Source organism: Egretta garzetta, unplaced genomic scaffold (assembly GCF_000687185.1).
Source record: "Egretta garzetta isolate BGI_Z169 unplaced genomic scaffold, ASM68718v1 scaffold5, whole genome shotgun sequence".
NCBI classification, from domain to species: Eukaryota; Metazoa; Chordata; class Aves; order Pelecaniformes; family Ardeidae; genus Egretta; species Egretta garzetta.
This window is the reverse complement of record NW_009259707.1, coordinates 5,468,421-5,489,294: the sequence shown is the minus strand read 5'-3', so window position 1 is coordinate 5,489,294 and position 20,874 is coordinate 5,468,421. Positions and strand designations below refer to the sequence as shown.

The following is a 20,874-nucleotide window of genomic DNA, read 5'->3' as shown; positions in this document are numbered from 1 at the left end:
ATAATAAGATATGCAGCTAAAATAAGAGCCCTATCTGAAGATTATACATGGCTGATGAAAGACTACTCGTTAAAAGGTATTAAAATTAGTGAATATTTCCCAACTTTTTTTTTTCCCCAACTTTTTTTTTCCCGACTTTTCTCCAACTCTCCAACTGCATTTATGCATTTTTCTCTCCCGAAACCATCGATGCTCTCCACAGTCCCAGCAAGCCCCTTCACTGACAATCTCACAGAAGGATCCAGGAAGGCTTGGTCATGAGATCTCACAAAAGCTTCAGACAAACATCATATGCTTGAAATCTTCCCTATCAAAAGCATTGCAGAGGATTCCACAAGCACACAAAAGACATCACACTCATTTGGCTGGAACAAATAACCACCTGTCAAACAGCAGCTCTACTCATGGTGTAGGAAAAAGGCATAAAGGTCAAAAGAGAATGCTGGAAGCCTGTAAAGAACAAGAAATTATCTCAGCTGGAGCAGACAACAGACAAAACAGTGATAGAATCATACTGAAAATACCTGAATAATGTGAGTATGTATGAAGACTTTTTTCAGAGTTTATCTAAGCTGAGTATTTAAAAATTTGACTATCAAACATTAATTTTGTAGTTTTTGTAAAAATCAAGGTCAACAGAAATAATTTTCAAGGGAAATTAAGGAGAGATTATTAAAGAGATATTGATGCTTCCTAAAACAGTCAAATATTTTAAAGTCCATGTCAAGTTTCTTTGCTAATAAAGTACTCCAGCTATTCTGCTTACTTAGTGACCAGATGTAAAAATCCAAGATATCTTTCAAGAAAACAACTAGCAATTTTAAGTCCCGACTTCTGAGTATTCATAGTAAAACCCTGCAAAGCAGTGAGCTCTTCAAATAGCATACAGCATCCACCCTCTGAGGAGTAAGCCCCCGAGAAATGCCAAATTAAACATTCAAGAAATTTAAACACTAATCATCAGTAGGGATTTCTTTGGTCATTCTAGATCCCAAAGTAGATTCAGATCCCTTAAGTATAACATTAACATCAACTTATTTTTCTAATATAGTTCACATACCCTTTCTACTTTCTCTGCTGTGTAAGTTACCTGCTGATTTAATTGCTCTTTGACAGCATCTAGTTTAATGCTTGTGTAGATGTGAGATTTGCAAGCATAGACTCTCTCCTCATGTATGTTTTGAAGCTCTCCTTCCATTTTCACAAGAGATTTGCTTAAGGCAGAAATCTGAGACTTGTATGCTGTTGTTAAATGCTACAGTAAAGCAGTATCAGATGATCAAAACTACTGCAAAGAAAATTTAAAACTGCTTCCAAAATCCTACAAAAATCTCTCTACGTAATTGTGGTGAATTTTAAGAGGCAGCAGCCATTTATTCTGGAATAAACTTTAAAGTTATTTCTTTAAATAACTCCCATATATAAAAACTAGAAGAGAAGAGTTCTTGCTTCTGACAGCAAAATCAGCTACTGACATTTTAAACTCTAATTCTAGAATTCTACTCCTTTTGCAGAGCTAATAAAGTTCAAAATTCTGCTATGGGCCCCATCAAATTTTCAGATTAGACCCTCTTATTTTAGCAATAAAATGTATTCTTGCATGTAGATGATCAGTGAATGCTGAGATACTGTCAGCCATATTTATACTGCTCTCACCCATAAACTTAGGCATGACTAAGAGATGACAGAAGTCACTCTAAAGGGAAGTCCACAAGCCAGCAGCAGCAGTTCTGACTAAAGGCACTCAGAATTTTGTATATTTTAAATTAACATAGCCTAGGTTTTTCCTTTTTGAAAAATGCCTGTGACACTTGACTTGTATTTCTGGTCACTTTTAACTCCTTAATCTTCAGTAGGTGGCAGAATGAGCCTGGGAGGTTGCTGACAAAAGCAAAAGGAGAAATAAAGCACTGTGGCTTCCTTGAAGGATTTCTTAGGAATGAGATCAAAAGAGATGATTGTAGGGGAGGCACGTCACATTAATTCTAGCTCTGTTTTGCCTAAAAAAAGCACGAGGAACACAGACCACTGCTTAGCACGTTAAGATTTTTAAATAAAAACAACTGGTTTAGATTTTTGCCTTACACATAACTGCTATGAACCTGAACATGATATCCATCTGGAATTCTGACTCGGTTTGTTGACACAGGTTTCATGAAGAGCCTGTTCATTGCGACACCTAATAGCAGGTGTGTGGGAAGGAATTAGAAGAATGAAATCTCTACCCGTTTGAGGCTGGCTGGACAAACTAGGACCACATACCAGTTTTATCATATTCAAAAAATGTCAAAATCTGCCACACAATCTTCCTGTGATGTTTTGCTACTGTTACGTTCTCATCCATTTCCTGAACAGCAGCAGCTCAGTTCTTCCTGAGTATCTAATGTGCACAGGTAGTCCTCAGTAGCCTACGTGGTAGTCAGGAAGCAGAAATGATCTGCAACAAAAACAGTTAACAACCCAAAACCAGAAGAAAGTTTATATGTTCAGAACATATTTCAAAGCCATGCTGTGCATGTACCTTTAAGTTCTTCAGATTTTCAAGTGGAAAGAGAATCTTTGGGACACCTAAAGCAGCGGAAAGAAGGTTGAAAAGCTGGAAGCAAGAAAAGCAGGGACAGGAACATAACGGGTGACAAAGCCCTAGGTAAGTTTCAGGTATACTGTGGAGTTGTGTGTGACATTATGCTTTCAGTCATTCCAAACACGAGAACATTTTATAACTTTTTTTCCTTGAAATATGCTATTCTGTATTAAGATTTTTTTCCAAGTGTGCCTAGTGGAATTCTAGTCATGTCATTAAATAAACTCAAACTCTATACAGTTCATTGTAGCAAGTATCTCTAAAATATGAGAAGTGGCATTAAGTGTAACTTTAAACAGCTGCAGGCTTAAAATACTACCAGACCATTTCAAGGGTGATCTATGGGAAGAACAATTTTGACTTACTTGCTCTATCTCCATTTCAAGGGACTCCATTTTCTCTTTCAACCTGCAGTTCTCAGACTCCACACTAATCAGTGCCCGTCTAACAGAGCTACAATCTGCTTCTGCTTGATGGTATTTTGCTTCCCAACTTTCTCCTTGTTCACGGGCTTTGCGGTAATTCTCCAAAAGCTCGCAGTTCTCTCTCTCCTAACACATAAAGCTTGTCTGTTTAATAATTTACAGTAAGCTTCATAAAACAGGGATATGTACACATCTACAGATATGACATGGTATTGGATGTTCTCTTTCCATTGAAAACTTTGCCATTTAGCCAAAACATTGAGAGACTTCTCAGGAATCAGTGTTTTGTTCAAGATAGCTGCATTTTAATGGCTCAAAATACATCTGTTAAAAATGGCTAAATTAACATTACAAATATGAGGTATAACAATATATTGCAGAAATATTTTTTAACTATTAATGCCATATGGTAATAAAGACAAGAGTCGCAAGTCTCTGTATTAGTCATAGTCTGAATTCTTAAGTTTAATAAACACACACATATATATATATAAAAAAACACACTGAAATATACTTCCTTACTTGTGTACTGCAAAAACAGCTAAGAAAAGGTGTTCAAACAATGTTAGTAGAACGCAAGTAAGTTTCAGCGAGGAAGAAAATTCTTTCATAGAAATATGCCTAAAATTCAATTTTTAGTTAAAAAAAACAGCTTTTATTAACAGGTTTAATCCATATACTCACTTTAGACTTCAGTACACCCTTCAGCCTGACGATATCTGTGTTTGAATCCTCGACTTTCAACTTCATATCATCAAGCTCATTCTGGTACTTTGCTCGTTTTTTACATAGTACCTATGAAGAAAGATTTGTTTCATAAGGTTAAAGTATACTGTTAGTACTTTTACAAAAAAAAATAGAATTCATGTGTACCTAGTGCCTATGGCTTTATTAACTAGTTATTTAAGGCTATATAAAAATCTAAACCATGTATATTTCTATAAATAAAATTTTGCTTATGTCAAAGGTATTTACCTTCTTTGACTTACAAATCATGCTAAATCTTCTTAAAAAGAAGAAAAGTGTCAACAAAAGAATGTAGAAGTTAAGAAAAAGACAATTTATTTAGCAGCTAGGTGGTCATAACAAAATAGCCTGCCCCATTAAAGGAGCAGGGCTCAGAATCCATTCCATCTTTTTTACATGTTACAGTCTCTTAAAAGCCCACACTTGAAAAAGCAGAAGACAGCTAAAAATTGAATTAACTAATTAGGTGGTTATCTCCTAATCAGGAGAATTAAAGCCACACATATTAGGAGAATGCACACAGTTTGGACAACTATTGCTTGAGAAACAGAACACAGTGAAGAAAACAACCTGCAGAAAGGCTGTCTTGAACTGCCCTGTTCAGAAACCCTTCCTTCATTACAAAATTACTATGAGAGCTCTCAGCTGCAAGAACCAGTATGTGTGTGGGAGGTGGGGGTATGTGGGAGGGGGGGGTACGTGGGAGGTGGGGGTACGTGGGGGCTGGTGGAGGAAAGTAGACTATGGAGTAACTCCTGTTCCTACTGTGAAAAGGCTGTAAATTGCTGAGAAAGGTTCTGTGAACTTTTCCAGTAAGCCCAACTGAAGAAAAGGGAGTGCTACTTTAAATACCACCTAAATTAATGGAAGAACCTAGAGGAACCATTACATACTACAGAGGCAAGCCCATTAAAAAGTAGTTGATCCTGTGAGGACTTTTTGTTTCTGACTGCTTCTACAAGCATCCAGGCATTGCAAAGAAAACCGCGAAGCTTTTGAAAGTAGCTAGAAGCAACAGGAGGCTTTGTTCTGTACCAGCTGACCTCATCAGTATCAACTGTGATTCTAAGAGAAGGATTCCAAGAATAGGCATTCCCTGGAGTAATAATCTCTTTCAGCCATCCATGTTTCTAGTGACACTCACCATCTACCTTTGGCAGTTAAAGCTACTAGGACCTCCACTTTTCTAGCATACTCAAGGAGGGTGCTAAAGAGAAAAGATTAACGTGTTTGAGAGAAGAATTGTTTAGCATGGGAGTTCTCTCACATAATTTTTGCAGCACAGAATTAGGCACCTTGGTCTAAACTAGTTAGCTATGCTTCCTCTATAGTGAAGGGAGACAGACTGGTAAAATTAATCACTTTAAAAACTGGAGGACTTTTCTTCACTTAAAAGGGAGCCTTAATAACTTTAAAAACTTACATAGCTAAAAATCAGGTGAAATTAATCTGCTCCTTCAAAACTGAGTAGTGCTTCTTGAGGAAAAGAAAGCCAGGTGAGCAGAAAGTATTTTCAAAGACAAATATATCCTAAGCAGTAGATTAAGTGTAGAGAAGAAAGAGCGAGTATCAGAAAACTTAAATGAAGGCAAGAGGTTGAACAAAAAGAAGAAAAACCGAAATATTACACAGTGATGAACCACTATGGGTATTAAGCTTAATTAAGTTTAATTTCTAGCTGCTTGGAAAACACATTGATGCATGAGCACTGTGTGTGCACGAGATGACACTTCAGTTTAAGTATTTTAACTACTTTCATTAGTAACTGCAAAAAGATAAATTACACAGTAGATAATGTAATGTTGTATTACAACCAAATATTTCCAGCATCTTTTATCCAAAAGCCACTTTAAAGGAACATAAATACAATACTATTAATAAAGTTCTGAACCTTATTAAAGTGTGTGCTGTGTTAAGTTATTAGCAAGTTAAATTCATAAGCTTTTAAGTACTCTAGGCCAGTCACAGCACAGCGTAAGAAATACTCACTGCCTCCTTTATCGTATTTTTCCATATAACTACCACAGTGTTTTTACATTAATAACAGAAAAAAACATTAATTAGCTGTTCCTCAAGATAAATATCCAAACCATTATGTAAGAATAGCTGGTCTGCTTTATACAAGTGAGCTGAGCAATAAGGGAAAAATCAGAGTTTGAAAAATGAGCTTAAAAACAAGCGCAGATTTACTTCAGGTGAGGGCCCACCAATTCTATGCACTACTTGAAAAATACACAATTTTCCTTTTAGTCAAGGGTACAAATATACCTGATTTTCTTGCTTAATATTAGAAAGATGCTGTTGTAACCTGTCATTCTCCTGAGCTAATGATTCTCTCTTCTTGTTAGTCTCTGCAAGTTCTTTCTTGGTTTCTTGTAGCTGTTGATGCAAACTGGTGATATCTTTCTCACAGATACAGAGTGCTTCAGCAGATTTTCTATGCAGCAAATAATAAATACTTCAGGTATGACGGTACTGCCCAACCTAATACAAATTATAGCTTTTCCAGTGGTTAAGTTTGCAAGTCATAAAACAAAGCTGTAGCATTTTAATATTTAATAGAGTAAAAATAATATTTATGCATTAGCACATCCTATGATTCAATTTTTGAGTTAATGTTATACATTAATCAAAATTTGATAATGATCTTGATGTTTCATCCTTACTTTGTGGAATGCTCCAACTCAGAAATCAGAATCTTGAATTCTGAAATTATTTTCTCCTTAAAAAGAAAGACAGAATTAAAATAAACATCTTGCCACTCCTCAGTATAAATGGGAAAATATTAAATAAGATTATTTATATTTTCCTTTTATTCAGCTAGCTGATTCATTTAACTATCTAATTCAAAATGAATTGTGCTTTTCCAAGTTTCATCATGCACTGTTTAGAGCTGAAATTCCAATAATCTAATTTGGCAAATAAAGGCACAAATATTACCTTCTGCAGAATATAATAATTTTAATAAAAGTTTTTAATCTTTTGTGGTTCTAAAGGTAGCATTTGGCTCACACTCCTAAAACTAAATAACGTTTTCTGCCTATTAGATAAGTTATCACAGGTTTTTCTACAATGAATAAACTAACAGTCTGGTATTTTGTAATAGATAAAACAAGAATTCCATGACAAAGTGTATTACTTTACTCCCTTGTCTTTAGAGACAGATATTAAAAGAAGCATAGATAGGCTAAGGAAATGGATTCCACAATGGAGACACAAGAGAGGCGAGAGACAGCCATCTCTTCTCTAAAATGGACACCATTTTAGAATTTACAGTTTTAAAAATGCAAAGTCAGTGCTTATGGCAAGAGGATGTTATATATCTTTTCTTTAAGAATATCTTTTCTTTAAGATCTTCTTAAAAATCAGTGCGAATTCTTGAGTTAACAATCACAAGTTAGAAAATACCTTATTTAGCTTATCCTAGATCAATATCCAGATGATTTAAGCTGAAGTGAAAAATAGCGTTTCAGAACTAAGAACTAAGCAGCTTCATTATATAGTTTGAAATCACACTGTGCAACATACCGTAAGGTGAAAAGAATAGAATTCAGATGCTTCTTCAATGACAACAAAGGCAGTATTATTTGGCACCCTGCATCTTTAACATCAATGGACCTCAAGGAAGAATTTAGGCTAAATTTTATGATAAACAAAATATTTTATTGGCTAATTTACTCTCCTCCACTTCAGGAAAGTACTTAAAGTCTCCTCTCTTGATAAGTATATACCATACAAAACATCAAATATGAGATGCTCAACACTGCTCAAACCTAGTGTTGTTGGAGACAACATGAGTTTTATTGTTGCCTTCAAACTGGAGCAGAACTAGGTCAGCACTGAACACTGTTGTAGATACCAATATAAGATGGGTGTGATGACCCAACAGATCCTTTCCCTATTTACCTTTTGTGACTATGTGACTATTTACATGTTAGAACCTACTTTAATTGCCAGGCTTTCCTCAAAAGTAGTGATCTTCTCTCTGCCTTCTTCCACACAGTCTTGCAAAGATGCCTTCTCTTTATCAAGTTGCACAATGGTTTCTTTCAAAGCACAGATCTCCTCTTGTTGTACAAGACTTTGTCTTGAAAAGTTATCTACACATAATCAGAAAGCTTTCATTTTTATTAAATCAACCCATTTGAAATAAAAATTCTTTTGATACACTGCTAAAGCATAAAAGAACATGGCAAAAGCTCCCTTTCAAGAAAACACTGAAGCATGTACCTTTTTGAAACTTATAAATAATCTGACTTGCATTTGTAGAACTGCATTCTTCCTCACGTCAAGGCCTTAAATTACTGGGCTCAAAACAAATTTGTCTTTAAACAGAAATGTTTATAAATCATTAAAAATAACTCGGGTATTATAACAAAAATAAAGGCTTAAACAGAATTACAGTAGACAGAAGCAATATGTAGACCACAGCATGTAATGACTGACGAAGTGAAAGAGATTGACAGCCTGATATTTTTTCTCAAATCATTTTTCTTATTTAAATGAACTTTATGTAAAAGACTAATGCCATTATAAAATTCACCACCACTTAAAAATTGTGAAGATAATGAAAAAAGCAATCTACTCATTACAAAACCAAATTCTAAAAGATGTTTCTTCCTATTGTCATTCAACTAATAAGGTGTTACACACTACATTTCCCTTTAAATGGTCAGACAATTAATCCTTACATGATCTACATACATTGCATTCGCAGAGAAGAACCACAGCAACCCTTCTTACTGTGAACCTTACATCTCATAAAACCCATGCAGACTGCAAATTACTCTTTAAATATCAGTGTAATTTGGCTTACTGAATGATACTTATTAACCACTTCCAGGAGATAAAACATCCAAAGGAAAATGATCTGTAGCTCAGTCTTTCAGGCACATCATAGCACATATTCACATTCTATTTCTCCTACAGAATCTTTCTCTATTTCAAAACACAAGATGAAAGGCACTCAAACTTCCACCTCATATTTTTTGGATGCATGGCTCTGGAACCTGCTAAGACAGTGTTCAAACCTGGCTCTAAAGAAAATTCTGATGGAGCAGCTAATCCTGGAAAACATTTCCAGGCATATTAAGGACAAGAAAATCATCATCTATGATGAAATGACTGGCCTAGTAGATGAGGGGAGAGCAGTGGATGTTGTCTACTTTGAGTTCAATAAGGCCTTTGACTCTCCTGTAATATACTCATAGATGAGCTGTTGACATACGTACTGGACGAGCAGACAGCAAGGCAGACTGAACACTGAATGGCCATGCCCAGAGGGTGGTGATCAGTGGCACAAAGTCTAGTTGGAGGCCTGTAACTAGTGGTGTGCCCCACGGGTTAGTACTGTGTCTGGTCCTGTTTTACATCTTCATTGATGATGTGGATGATGAGGCAGAGTGTACCATCAGGAATTTTGCTGATGACACAAAATTGGGAGGAGTGGCTGATACACCAGAGGGTCATGCTGCCATCCAGAGGGACCTTGACAGGCTGGAGAAACATGCTGACAGGAAACTCATGAAGGTCCTGCACCTGGGGACCAAGTCACCAGTACACAGTGTGGGCCACTCAGCTGGAAAGCAGCTTGGCAGGAAAGCTGGGAGTCCTGGTGGGACAGCACATTGAACATGAACCACCAATCTGCCCTTCCTGCAAAGAAGGCTAATGATATCCTGGGCTGCATTAGGGAAAGTATTGCCAGCTGGTCAAGGGAGGGGATCCTTCCCCTCTACTCAGCTCTGACAAGACACATCTGAAGTGCTGGGTCCAGTTCTGGGCTCCCCAGTACAAGAGAGACATGGACATACTGAAGTCTTCAATGAAGGACCATGAAGATGGCTGAGGGACCGGAGCATCTCTCCTATAAGGAAAAGCTGAGAGAGCTGGGACTGTTTTACCTAGAAAAGAGAAGGCTCGGGGGGGATCTTATAAATGTATATTACTACCTGAAGGGATAGGCACAAACTGAAACACAGGAGGTTCCCTCTGAACATTAGGAAACACTTTTTTACTGTGAGGATGACCGAGCACTGGCACAGGTTGCCCAGGGAGGTTATGAAGTCTCCTTACTTGAAGGTATTCTAAAGTCATCTGGGCACCTGGCTGTAGGTGGCCCTGCTTGAGAAAGGAAGTTGGACAAGATGACCTTCAGAAATGCCTTCCAACATCAACTGTTCTGTTACTCTAAGCAAGGGTGTGTTATCGCCATAGTACAGAGATGGAACGGAGGCACAAAGATCAATTTAAAATGCTATCTGATTATTTTGGATGCCCAAACTGTCACCTAAGTTTTCAGGATAGAAAGTATCCCATGTTGAAAAAAACCCCACAGCCACAGATTGCTGCCATAGGTGTGAGTGCTCAACATTCCTGAAAATGAATAACCAAAGTCTCAAACCAGGCACTCTAGAAATAGGTCATATGTATACTTAGTGAGCAATTCTGAAAACTTTGGTTGCGCATCATCCCAAAATTCTAATGTACAGACAGTGGTAGTATAAAATATTGCATAACAATATTTAACAGTTTAAATAGCATGTGCTTTCTCTTTCTGCAATTACCTGCTTTATTCACTATATTTTTGGCTAAGGAGATCTGATAACAATATTTAACAGTTTAAATAGCATGTGCTCTTTCTCTTTCTGCAATTACCTGCTTTATTCTCTATATTTTTGGCTAAGGAGAAGATCTGACAGACAAGCTTGCTTCACTAGAGGACACTGAGATTACTCCCTACAAAACTCTGCAAAAGTTGGCACAAAGGATCTACAGAAAAACACCACATGATAGTGTAATTAAAAACAATACCATAAATTTTAAACAAACAAACAAATAACCTGGGGTTTATTTACCTATTTCTCTAGGATTATGCTGCCTTATCCAAACTGTAATCTCAGTATCCTCTCTTCATTGATCCTGCAGTTAAAACCTCTCAACTGTCTTCTCTCAGTACATTCTCTCCCCACACCTACACTGCAGTTCCTCTCCTTCAGCATCTTCCACTGTTATCCCTTGTGGTGAGGGGATAATAGCACAATACAGACAACCACCATTAATTTCAAGATTCTTTGCCTAGACTTGCCTTATGGCAATGAAAAATCCTAATGAATCTAGATTGGAACATGCTTCAGTCAGATTATATGAGACGTCAGATGCCAAATTCTGAAAAGCCTCTATTCAGCTTTAATACACTTTTTTTTTTTTGAGGCTTAAAATATGCTTCATTTGGACACGTTTCCTGAGAACAATCAAAAGCATGCAACAACACACAGATTGACATGCCTATCAAACATTAAGTCCTTTATTTACTGTACCAGGGGTATAGGACTTTTAAAACAATATATGTGGATTTTAATGTGGACAAAACATCTTTTTCTCTAGCCTTCTGAGGAGTGGCTTAGACACCTTAGCTAAAGCATTAGAAAAAAATAAGTTCACTTTGAATGAAATGTTCATCTTGAATGAAATGTTTAAATCCAAATAACCAGAGTTTGAAATTTGTAATTAACCGAAAATAAGATATTTTACTAGCATAAGGCAGCTCTAACATTAGATGTCATTATCTATAGGTTAGCTTTATTTTCCCTTTACAAATTCAGAACTGCATTTGAGAACAGGTTATGACAACTGCGTCTATTGAAAATAATAAAAGACTTCTAACACAACACAGTTGTAATTTGGGAAGTGAGAACATATTCCTTACCACTACAGGAATAATAATTCCTGTATCCACCTACTTTACTCCCATAATATAAAAAAAGGTGCAACATACAATATAGGATATATACTATAAAGGATGTCTTCCTGATTCCATCGTCATCATCTTATGATGCTGAGGGGTGCTACCACCGCCTTAGTGGATCATAAATATAAGTGATATGCCCAGATACTGCACCAACTGTGGTACCAACACACATTGTTCAGCTGACAGTACGTGCTGTCACTGAAACTTACTTGCAAGAGCTTTATTACATAATTTTAAAATGCAAAAATGTGAAAACCTTCCAACAATGAAAGAAAACGGATGGTTTGCACTTGAAGTGTCAGAACTGTCAAAAATATATTTATTTGCATTCAACACTTTTTCTTTCAACCCATAAGAAAAAAAGAAAAATACTGTAATATAACAATTAGCCTACTGAATTTTATTACAAAAACTGTATCTGTCACTCACCAATTTTTTCATCCAGAAGCATAATTTTCTCCTGGGTGAGCTGCATTTCATACTTTTTCTTAACAAGGCTTCGCTGAGTCTCTGCAAGACTCTGTTCTGTCTTTTCATTCAATACACTGGAAAAGCAGAAGCATTGAAGAGGAGAATTCAGAAGTTTATATATTAATTTTTTACTTTTTGAAATGTCAATAAAATTGCAAAAGTTGAGATAAAGCAAGTTTTTTCTGTATATTTTAGCCTATCTGGGACAGCTTATTAACATTAACCTCAATCTCTGGATATTGAAGTCTGAATACTCCTGTAAAGAATCCCAGAAAAGTAAGAAGCATTCTTTACAACAGGTGGATGTAAATACTTCTCAGAAATTATTAAAATAAAAATAATCACTTGGGACATAGATTGAAATGCTTGACCTATTTCAAGGTATACCCAAGTCATATGTTCAAATCATGTAGTAATACTAATGATTCTCAAACTGTTGAAGAAACTGAAAAGAACTATCAGTCTGGTTTGGACGGAAAAGAGAAAGATATTTTAGTAGCAGCAACTAATCTTCAACAAATCAATATTTACAGTATTCATAAATCTGACAACTTATTATAGAGCAGCAATAACTCAGGACTGGATTTGCAATGGAGTTCACGTTATTTTAGAAATCGCAGTATCCTTAGAAAGGCATGTGGGCCAGCATAATACTGCACGCTAGCACGCAGCATTCCCACCAATCAAAATCCAACAAAAAACCCCTATAACACCCATGTGTCGACCATACCAGCCACTTGTAAGGACACACAGATTTAGGAGAGCGTTTGCCTAGCTGAATTATACTTAAGGAAATACAAGAGGAAAAAGTCACAGTGTCTTTTCTTGCAGTCTGTTCACTCTGTAGCCTAGTTCAGTCCATGACCTAGTCCTTCTTATCATTTCACACAAACTTCACATGCACTTGATCTTTCCCTCCAGCCAGTAAGTGATCCTTTTTCATCTTGCACTCACTGGCCTATGCTTTCTTCCCTAAAGGCTTTGACTGAGTCTACTCCCACTACCAGCTTCTGAACACGGTTAAGAACTCCAGTTGAGCAGCAAGCCACAAACCCTATGACAGGCTTCAGTTTTATTTCCTCTCATGAAAAAGCTCAGACACTAATAAAAGGATGTTTGAAACTAACTATGTTTGAAACTAACTATGTGTGACACTCATTAGTTTATGCGTGTTTGCTTGCCTCCATAAAAACAATAAAAATGAAAAAAAAATTTTTTTAATTCATATGCAATTTACCAAAAAACATCAATCCCTGCAGCTTCTAATAGAAAGCTCCTAACTCTAAGTCACTGTGCATTTTACTTTCTCACTGAAGACAGTTTTCAGCATATCATAATATCAACAAGCCAAGAACATTTACATATAAATAAGCAATGAGGAAAACAATTTTGTTCCAAAAAGGATGGCTCATAAGAACATCATAAATCCCTTTCCCTTTGAGTTATATAACAGTTATGAAAACCAATGAACACAGGCTGATGTTACTTGTCAAACTAATACAATTACATACTTCTACTTACCTAAGTGAAACATATTCAGCCTCCTGTCGGCTCAGCTCAGTTTCAGAGTCCAGTGCTCTTCTTGCCAATCTTTTCATCTCAGTTTCCAGAGAATCAATGGTGTCTTCCATTAGCGCCACTTTGGACATCTGTTCTAACCGTTCACTATCTAACTATAAATATAATTAAATATGATAAGCCAAAAAAAGCTGATTTATACATAGAATTTCTCCTATTAATTCAAATTCTACTGTGTTTTTAGCACAAATCTTTTACTGAAGAAGTATCTCATTTATGCAGGGCCTGACTCCAAGTCTACTGAAGGTAGTTGGCAAAGAGCTGAAACGCGATTTTCACTTCCTTTGAAGGACAATCAATTTCCTGTCTTTCGGATCTCTGAGAACATTTTCATTTATTAATGTAAATTTTAGCTTGGTAATTAAGCCCAAGGGCAAAAATGTTTGTCATTGATCAACATGAAAAGTTTTCAGTGCAAAATAACATAACAGAAAATATTATTATTAGCGTATGAATGGAGAAATCACAGTTCGGGATACAACACTGCCAGTGATGGATTTAGGCCTCTACTAAGTCATATAGCTATGCTGATAACTGGATAGAGAAATCACTGTAAACCATCTGCATAAAGCACTATATGACCAAGTTACTGCCATGAGGCCTTTAGGTTTGGACCTAGAACAAAGAACAGGTCCAGAAACTCTTGCACAGACTCCAGCAAAGCTAGTTTGAAATCTCCAGTTTAAAGAAAGCTGTGTTTCATTATTAAAATGCTTACACTTAACATTTAAAGAAGTGTCCTTTCTAAATTATTTGAAACAGCTCTTTTAAGGTAAAAAATTCTCACCTCATACCTGTCCTCATTTACTAATACTTTCAGTACTAATTTCTCTGTTACTATAATCAAAGGTAAGACTGCTGAAGAGCGAGTCAGTAAGCCTCTGGTATGCGGTAACTTTTTCAATACTACTGCCATAAATTTCATATTGATGTATTGCCCTCAAAGAGTACCAAATGAACTGAAGAAATAAGATGATGTACCTAAAACAGGACCATTCCCAATATTCACTACAGATCTTTGTCAAGCTTGTGATTAAAGCTAATTTCTACTCAAGAGTACTCGGAGCTACTTAAGCCTACAGAGTATTCTTCATCACAGATGCACTCAGTTTAATATTATAATCCTTGGAACTATACTAATAAGCTTGGTAGGATTTAAAAGGCAGAATGGGAAAAAGAAAATGAACCAGAATTTACAATCATGAGATCTAGACAAAAGATGCACTACAGAAATCAACATTAAGCTATTTAAAAATCGAGTTCTACCAAGGCTGTAAATATATTTACGATTTATATTGATTATATTAATGTTTTCATTTTCCATTTTAGCGCCATATGTTAGCAAACAATTGAACACACAAGTAACTTAAACCTATTAAATAGGACTTGCCAGAAAGGTACAATTACATTTTGGTTTGGAGCATCACGTCTTAATGATATACAATCATAAGATAATTCACATTGGAATGGAGTCCAGGAGGTCTCTAGTCTAAAATCCTGCTCAAAGAAGGGCCAGGGCTGAGGTCAGGTTGCTCAGGGCTTTGTCCAGTTCAGTCTTGAAAACCTCCAAGGCTGGGGACTGCTCGACTGTCCTCATGGGAAATAAGTATTTCCTTGTATTCAGCCTGAACCCTTCTTGTTTCAACTGATGCCCATTGTCGCTCATCCTTCCACCACGCACTACTGTGAAAAGCCTGTTTCTCACTTCTTGATGAGTACTGGCAGGTAGGATGTAGGTCTCCCATAAGCCACCTCTACTCCAGGTGGAACAAGCCCAGTTGCACGAGCCTCCTCTCACAGGGAAAGTGTTCCAGCCCCAAGTACTGTGGAAGCCCTCCACTAAACTCACTCCAGTTTGGCAATGTGTTTCTTGTACTGTGGTGGCAAAACTGGATGCAGTGTATTCCAGATGTGGTCTAATGAGTGCTCACTAAAGGTGGACAATCAATTCCCTTGAGTTACTGGCTGTGTCTTATTCATACAACCTAGTACACTCTTGGCCTTCTTTGCCACCATGGCATACTGCTGGCTCATGTACAGCTTGCTGGACACCAGGGCCTCCAGGGGCTGAATTTTCAGCAGAGCTGCTTGCAAACCCATTGGCCCCCAACCTGTATTGGTGCCAGTGGCTCTTCCACCCAAATTCAGAACTTGGCATTCACCCTTGTTGCACTTCATAAGGTTTCTGTTGTCCATTCCTTCTACCTTGTCAGGATGTGGATGACAGCCCTGCTCTTGAGTATATCAGTTTTCCATAATTTGGTGTCATCTGCAAACTTTAGAAGCACACATACTGCTGTCTCCTTCAGGGCACTGATGAAGATGTTAAACAGAACAGGTCTCAGAACAAACACCTGTGGTGTTCCATGTTAAACACTCTCCAGGCCAAGTATGACCCATTAACCGCTGCCTGGTTAAGACTGACCATCCAATCAAATTTTCCCCCATCTAGCTGCCCACCCATCCAGACCATGACATCCTAACCTGGATACAAGAACACTGTGGGTAACAGCGTCAAAAGGCTTGCTACAGTCTTGGTAAGTAACATCCACTGCTCTCAGCCTGTTGTTTCCTGACAGAAAGCAGCCAGGTTGGTCCTGCAGGATTAACCACGAACATCACCTGTGTTACATTCACAATTCCATAAATAATTATTCTCCCTTACATTTTGAATAGTAGTTTCTAGCTCTTCAATTCTCTGTTCCAAATGAGCCTTTTCATTAAATGCAGTCTCTTGGGAAATCTGTATCAAATAACAAGAAAAACACACATAGAACAAGTCTGAACTCACCACAGACTTGTAATGCAATTAACTCTCAGGATTAGAATAGAAATCTTTAACAACTATAATTACAATACTAATTAGTTTTCATGTTAAAATAACCGGGGGGAGGGAGGGGGAGTGGAATCAAACCTTTAACTGCTCCCTGAGGCTATCACGTTCTGTAGTTATCCTTCGGAAATCTGACAGTGCTGTATCCCTTTCTGTCTCCACATGTCTTAACAAAGCTTGAGCTGTCACAGTACTTTTAGGAGTCTTGGGGCATTTGATAAACTCCTGACGAAGTCGGGAAATCTCTTCCTGTGCCTGTTTTTAAAAACAGCAGCATAACAAAAAGATGGAATAGATAATGTAATACATTACTGTGGCATGTGGCTGGTAATGCAGAGCATCCCACGCATTTCCTATTTTTTAAACAAATGTTTTGCTCTTTTTTTTTTTTTTTTTTTTTAAACACAAAACCAGGATTTTTTTCTTCCACATCACCCTAAGTTATTTTACTTAATCACACAAATATACATAAAATTACCTGTTCGTAAAGATTGACAACTCTGTCTCTTTCAGCTGTTAAAACTTTGAAGTTACCCTGAATTTCTGCCACATGGCGCTCGTATTTTTTCAGTGCTGACTTGAGTTCTTCACGTTCTCTCAATATTTTCAAAACTTCTGTATCAGAACTCACTCCCTTAAAGAATAAGGTTGAAGTAAAGAAACAAAACTTGATATGCTTTCTTATTATATCTGGTTTGGAAATTTCTATAAAAGATTTAATAAGCCTTCCACCTAGTAACCTCTAGATAGTCAAGACTGTATATATCTATTTCTTAGTATTAGAGACGTGATATACATACAATTCTCTAAAATACACTAAAATACGTTATCTTGAACAGCAAATGTCTATCACAAATGATAATGACAATCATGCTAATAATCACTTAAAATGTAAGCAGCTGCCAGTAAACATTTAAAGTGATATACACGTATGCAGTGTAAAATGGCAGTTAAGTTCACATTATTGGCCCATTCCTATCTTATGCATCCTTCTGTTTATAATCAGTTATTTTTTCTTCCTAGTGATTATGGCTTTGGTAGTTTAGCACAAGATAAACCATTTAAAAAAGTTCCTCCTCTTCCAAAGTGTTTTCCCAAGCTCACCTGGATGGAAGAAATTTTTTTTGACATGCTGCCACAAGTAGAGGTTCGCTTAGGACTTGAAAATGCATTTCTAAATACTTTCAGCAAATTCTCAGTCTCACATTTATAGTAGTCTCTGTCCTCTTCCAATGTCTTAATAAAGGTATCAAGCCTTGAAGGTGACTTTCCTTGCTTTATTTCAGCTTCTGTTTGTAAATTAGCCTGCAGGTGCAAAAATGAGATAATTCATTCACTGAAATAGACCTTTTGTTCTATTAATTCATGATACTTCAGTGTAAAATGGATAAACATACTCTTCAAAATGAAGATGAAGCAGATATCTAATTAAAATAAATACCCATTTAATACTTTAAAGTATCTTCTGAATGTCTGTATTGTCTCTTTTTTGTTATATTGCAGAGTATGTCTGAATGTCCTTCTAAAACAGATCTAACAGGACAGAAAAGGACATGAAAGCTAAATGCTAATTAACTTGGAATATATCTGTTCAAAACTAAGGAGGGCAATAAAGTAGATTTGTATTGGATTATCAATGAATTTTTAAATATGAAAGAAATTAGGCCATTATGCTTGCTTAAGATCCAAGAAAGGTCAATTTTTGAGATGGAAATAAAGTAATGTGCAAATAAGTATAGCTGAAATCCAGGAAGTTATGTAGGGTTCTAAACCAGATTTTGAAGATGAATTGCAATTCCAAAGTTCAAAGCCCCTCCCACCAAATTTGAGACAAATTTGAGACCAATCTATAAATTACAGTAAGAAAGTATCTTGAACACATTAAAAAAATCCTTATCAATTTATACTGGAAGCAAGCGAAGGAGTCCACTTAACAAATTCAAATGCTAATTTAAGTTAGATTTATGACTGGCAAGTATTTCTACAATTACAACATTGTATACATTTCAAAATATTCCAACAGCATTGTTACACCTTAAGGAAGACAGAATATTAAGATAAAGATTTTAAGGACAAAATGTTATTCCTTTCTGTTTTGCAAGTGATTTACAAAGTATTCAAAACAGTTACATGCAATTTTGTAAAAAAAAATTATTAAGATTCTCAAATGTAAAATCATTACAGGCTAGTTGCAAAACAGAAACAAATTCCCATCCATCTAGAGGACAGAGAATTACAAATGAAAACAGAGATGTTTATCCATTCTATGACTTTTCTATTATCAGTGAGAACAAAGTGAAATTCACTTGTACAAGTACTAATTTCATGTGGAAATGACCTGATTTTATAGCTACATATATATTAAGGATACGTATTTAACTCACAGATTTTAGTGTGTTGACCAGGTGTTCCAGCTTTTTTATCTTGTTCTGCTGGTATCGAATTTGAATCTACCATGAAAAAAAATTGAGAGCAAGACATGCATTAACTTTGTATAACCATTAGTACAAATCCAGCATTTTAGCTCAACTGTTCTAGTACAAAGGACCATTTTGTACATGTTTTCTAGTTTGACCAGGCTAAAAACATACCATTTTGTAACAATAAACTTAATCTAGAAGGGAATCAGTTAAAATTTTTATCTTCAGATGCAGTCCAGGATTAGGATAAACAGTTGAGTTACACTCAGGTGAGTGAATGAAAAAGGAAACATGGGATACCTTTCCCCAGAACTGTCTTACTGAGAAAACAGGGACGGTTTGACTATACCTGTGGGCTAAAGAAATAAGTATGTAGTTACACTAATTGCAAACAAAGAACATGCTTTCTCCCAAAGAATACGCTTTCTCCCATCTGACCACTACTACTAAATCACATAACTGTATATGCATAGAATGCAATTTGCCATTTCAGTGAAAACTGCTTTTGATTTCACAAGGTAATTACATTCTCTCCACCTGCAAGTGTGATTATAATCTTTGAACCATTCTACACTTGAAAAATACCATACTGGCCAGAACCTACTCCTCCTTCATCCCAGCAAATATACTTCAAAGCAGAGATTAAAGCTAGAAATTCAGCCCAAAAAGGCAACACCCCCCAAACAGTTCCCCATAATATTAGCAAACATTAAAATATCACTACACAGTGATTCTCATGAGTAGGTACCTTTGCTTCCTCAAGCTCCTTATCAGCAGTATTCAACAGCAATTCATTTTCCAGCTGCTCAGATAATTTGCCAATTACAGCTAGTTCTTTACACAGATGATCATTTTTACAGGTGAAACTATCCACTTGACTTTCCACCAGTTGCTTCTTATCAAGCAGTTGTATGACACGTTGCCTTAGCTCGCGGTTTATCTTCTTCAGATCTTCAATCTATGAGGACAAGGAAGAAAGCATTTTACTTCACCTTCATGGATTTGCACAAAGTATTTCATGATAAGAAGTAATCTACACTTAACAAAAAAAAAAAAATCATCAGTATAAGTTATTCACAGATGAAGAATATGCACATTACTAGCACCACTTTGAACAGGGTTTCTGGACAGTAAGGAATCTGATCCTTCATATTTATGCTAAAAACTGTCTCAAGCTGGGCTGCCACTGCAGTTATTCTCGCACAGTACTGTGAGAGGAAATGTCTCTCCAGGCCTGGTCTCAAGTTTCCACCCTTACTCACTATGGTTCCATTAGATCTTAGGAATGCCCTTCAATCATCCTCTCCGAGTTGGGCCAATATCCTTCACACGTACTTCACAAAGGCCAGCAGAAATGTAGCAGATCAAGTATTAATACTAATTCATCAATTAATCAATATAAGACTAGTAATTTTCCTGAAACAATATTGTCTTTAAAAAAAAAAAATCACATGGTCTTTTTGTAAGAAACCAGAAGTCGCTATTTTGGCACTATCAACTTATTGTAACATCTCAGTTTATAGGAGCGTTACAGCCTCATACAGCTTTTCAATTTTCTGAGTCCTCAGATTTCTAAAATCCCAGCCTAATCAAGATATGGATACAGTGCGATGCAGAAACTCCATTATTTGCACAGGCCGATCCTGTAATGCATGAGAAATCAGTATCTCTGAATACTGAATTCTGTGAGGTTCACTTGATTCCAGTAGTCAGAGAGATTTCTTCAGGTACTACTAGCAGCGCACAAAAATACATTTTGAATTATTTAGGAACACCTGAAAGATGTTTTGTGACTAAAAGCTTTCTGAGTGGGCTCTGGCCTGTAACATTCTGTAACAGTTTTGCCACTTCTTCTGTTCAATGGGTGTACAAATACATCAGGGGCGTTGGTGAAAAAATTATGAATTTATTTTCATTGTAATTTTATTTTTATGTTTCCATCAAGCCTGATCCAGCTAATGCTACTGAATTAATAACAGAGCAGAGTTATAAACCTGAAAACATGACAATTATGGATTGATTGAGGAGAATATTTTAAAAAAAAAAAACAAACAACAAACCAACCA

The 20,874-nt window shown here is 36.4% G+C and overlaps 1 protein-coding gene across 1 annotated transcript in view; it reads right to left on the bottom strand.

Annotated features, from left to right (window-relative positions):
* TSGA10 (testis specific 10) overlaps positions 1 to 20,874 on the bottom strand; it is a 37,740-nt gene that overhangs the window by 8,843 nt on the left and 8,023 nt on the right. Inside the window, exons 2-14 of the mRNA XM_035894363.1 lie at positions 19,557 to 19,766; positions 18,773 to 18,838; positions 17,493 to 17,693; positions 16,470 to 16,643; positions 16,221 to 16,298; positions 13,499 to 13,650; positions 11,936 to 12,051; positions 7,702 to 7,856; positions 6,423 to 6,478; positions 6,025 to 6,193; positions 3,694 to 3,804; positions 2,950 to 3,135; positions 1,061 to 1,255 (exon numbers count right to left, since the gene is read on the bottom strand). Coding sequence (XP_035750256.1) covers positions 1,061 to 1,255; positions 2,950 to 3,135; positions 3,694 to 3,804; positions 6,025 to 6,193; positions 6,423 to 6,478; positions 7,702 to 7,856; positions 11,936 to 12,051; positions 13,499 to 13,650; positions 16,221 to 16,298; positions 16,470 to 16,643; positions 17,493 to 17,693; positions 18,773 to 18,838; positions 19,557 to 19,766 — 1,869 coding nt within the window. The remainder of the gene's footprint in view (positions 1 to 1,060; positions 1,256 to 2,949; positions 3,136 to 3,693; positions 3,805 to 6,024; positions 6,194 to 6,422; positions 6,479 to 7,701; positions 7,857 to 11,935; positions 12,052 to 13,498; positions 13,651 to 16,220; positions 16,299 to 16,469; positions 16,644 to 17,492; positions 17,694 to 18,772; positions 18,839 to 19,556; positions 19,767 to 20,874) is intronic.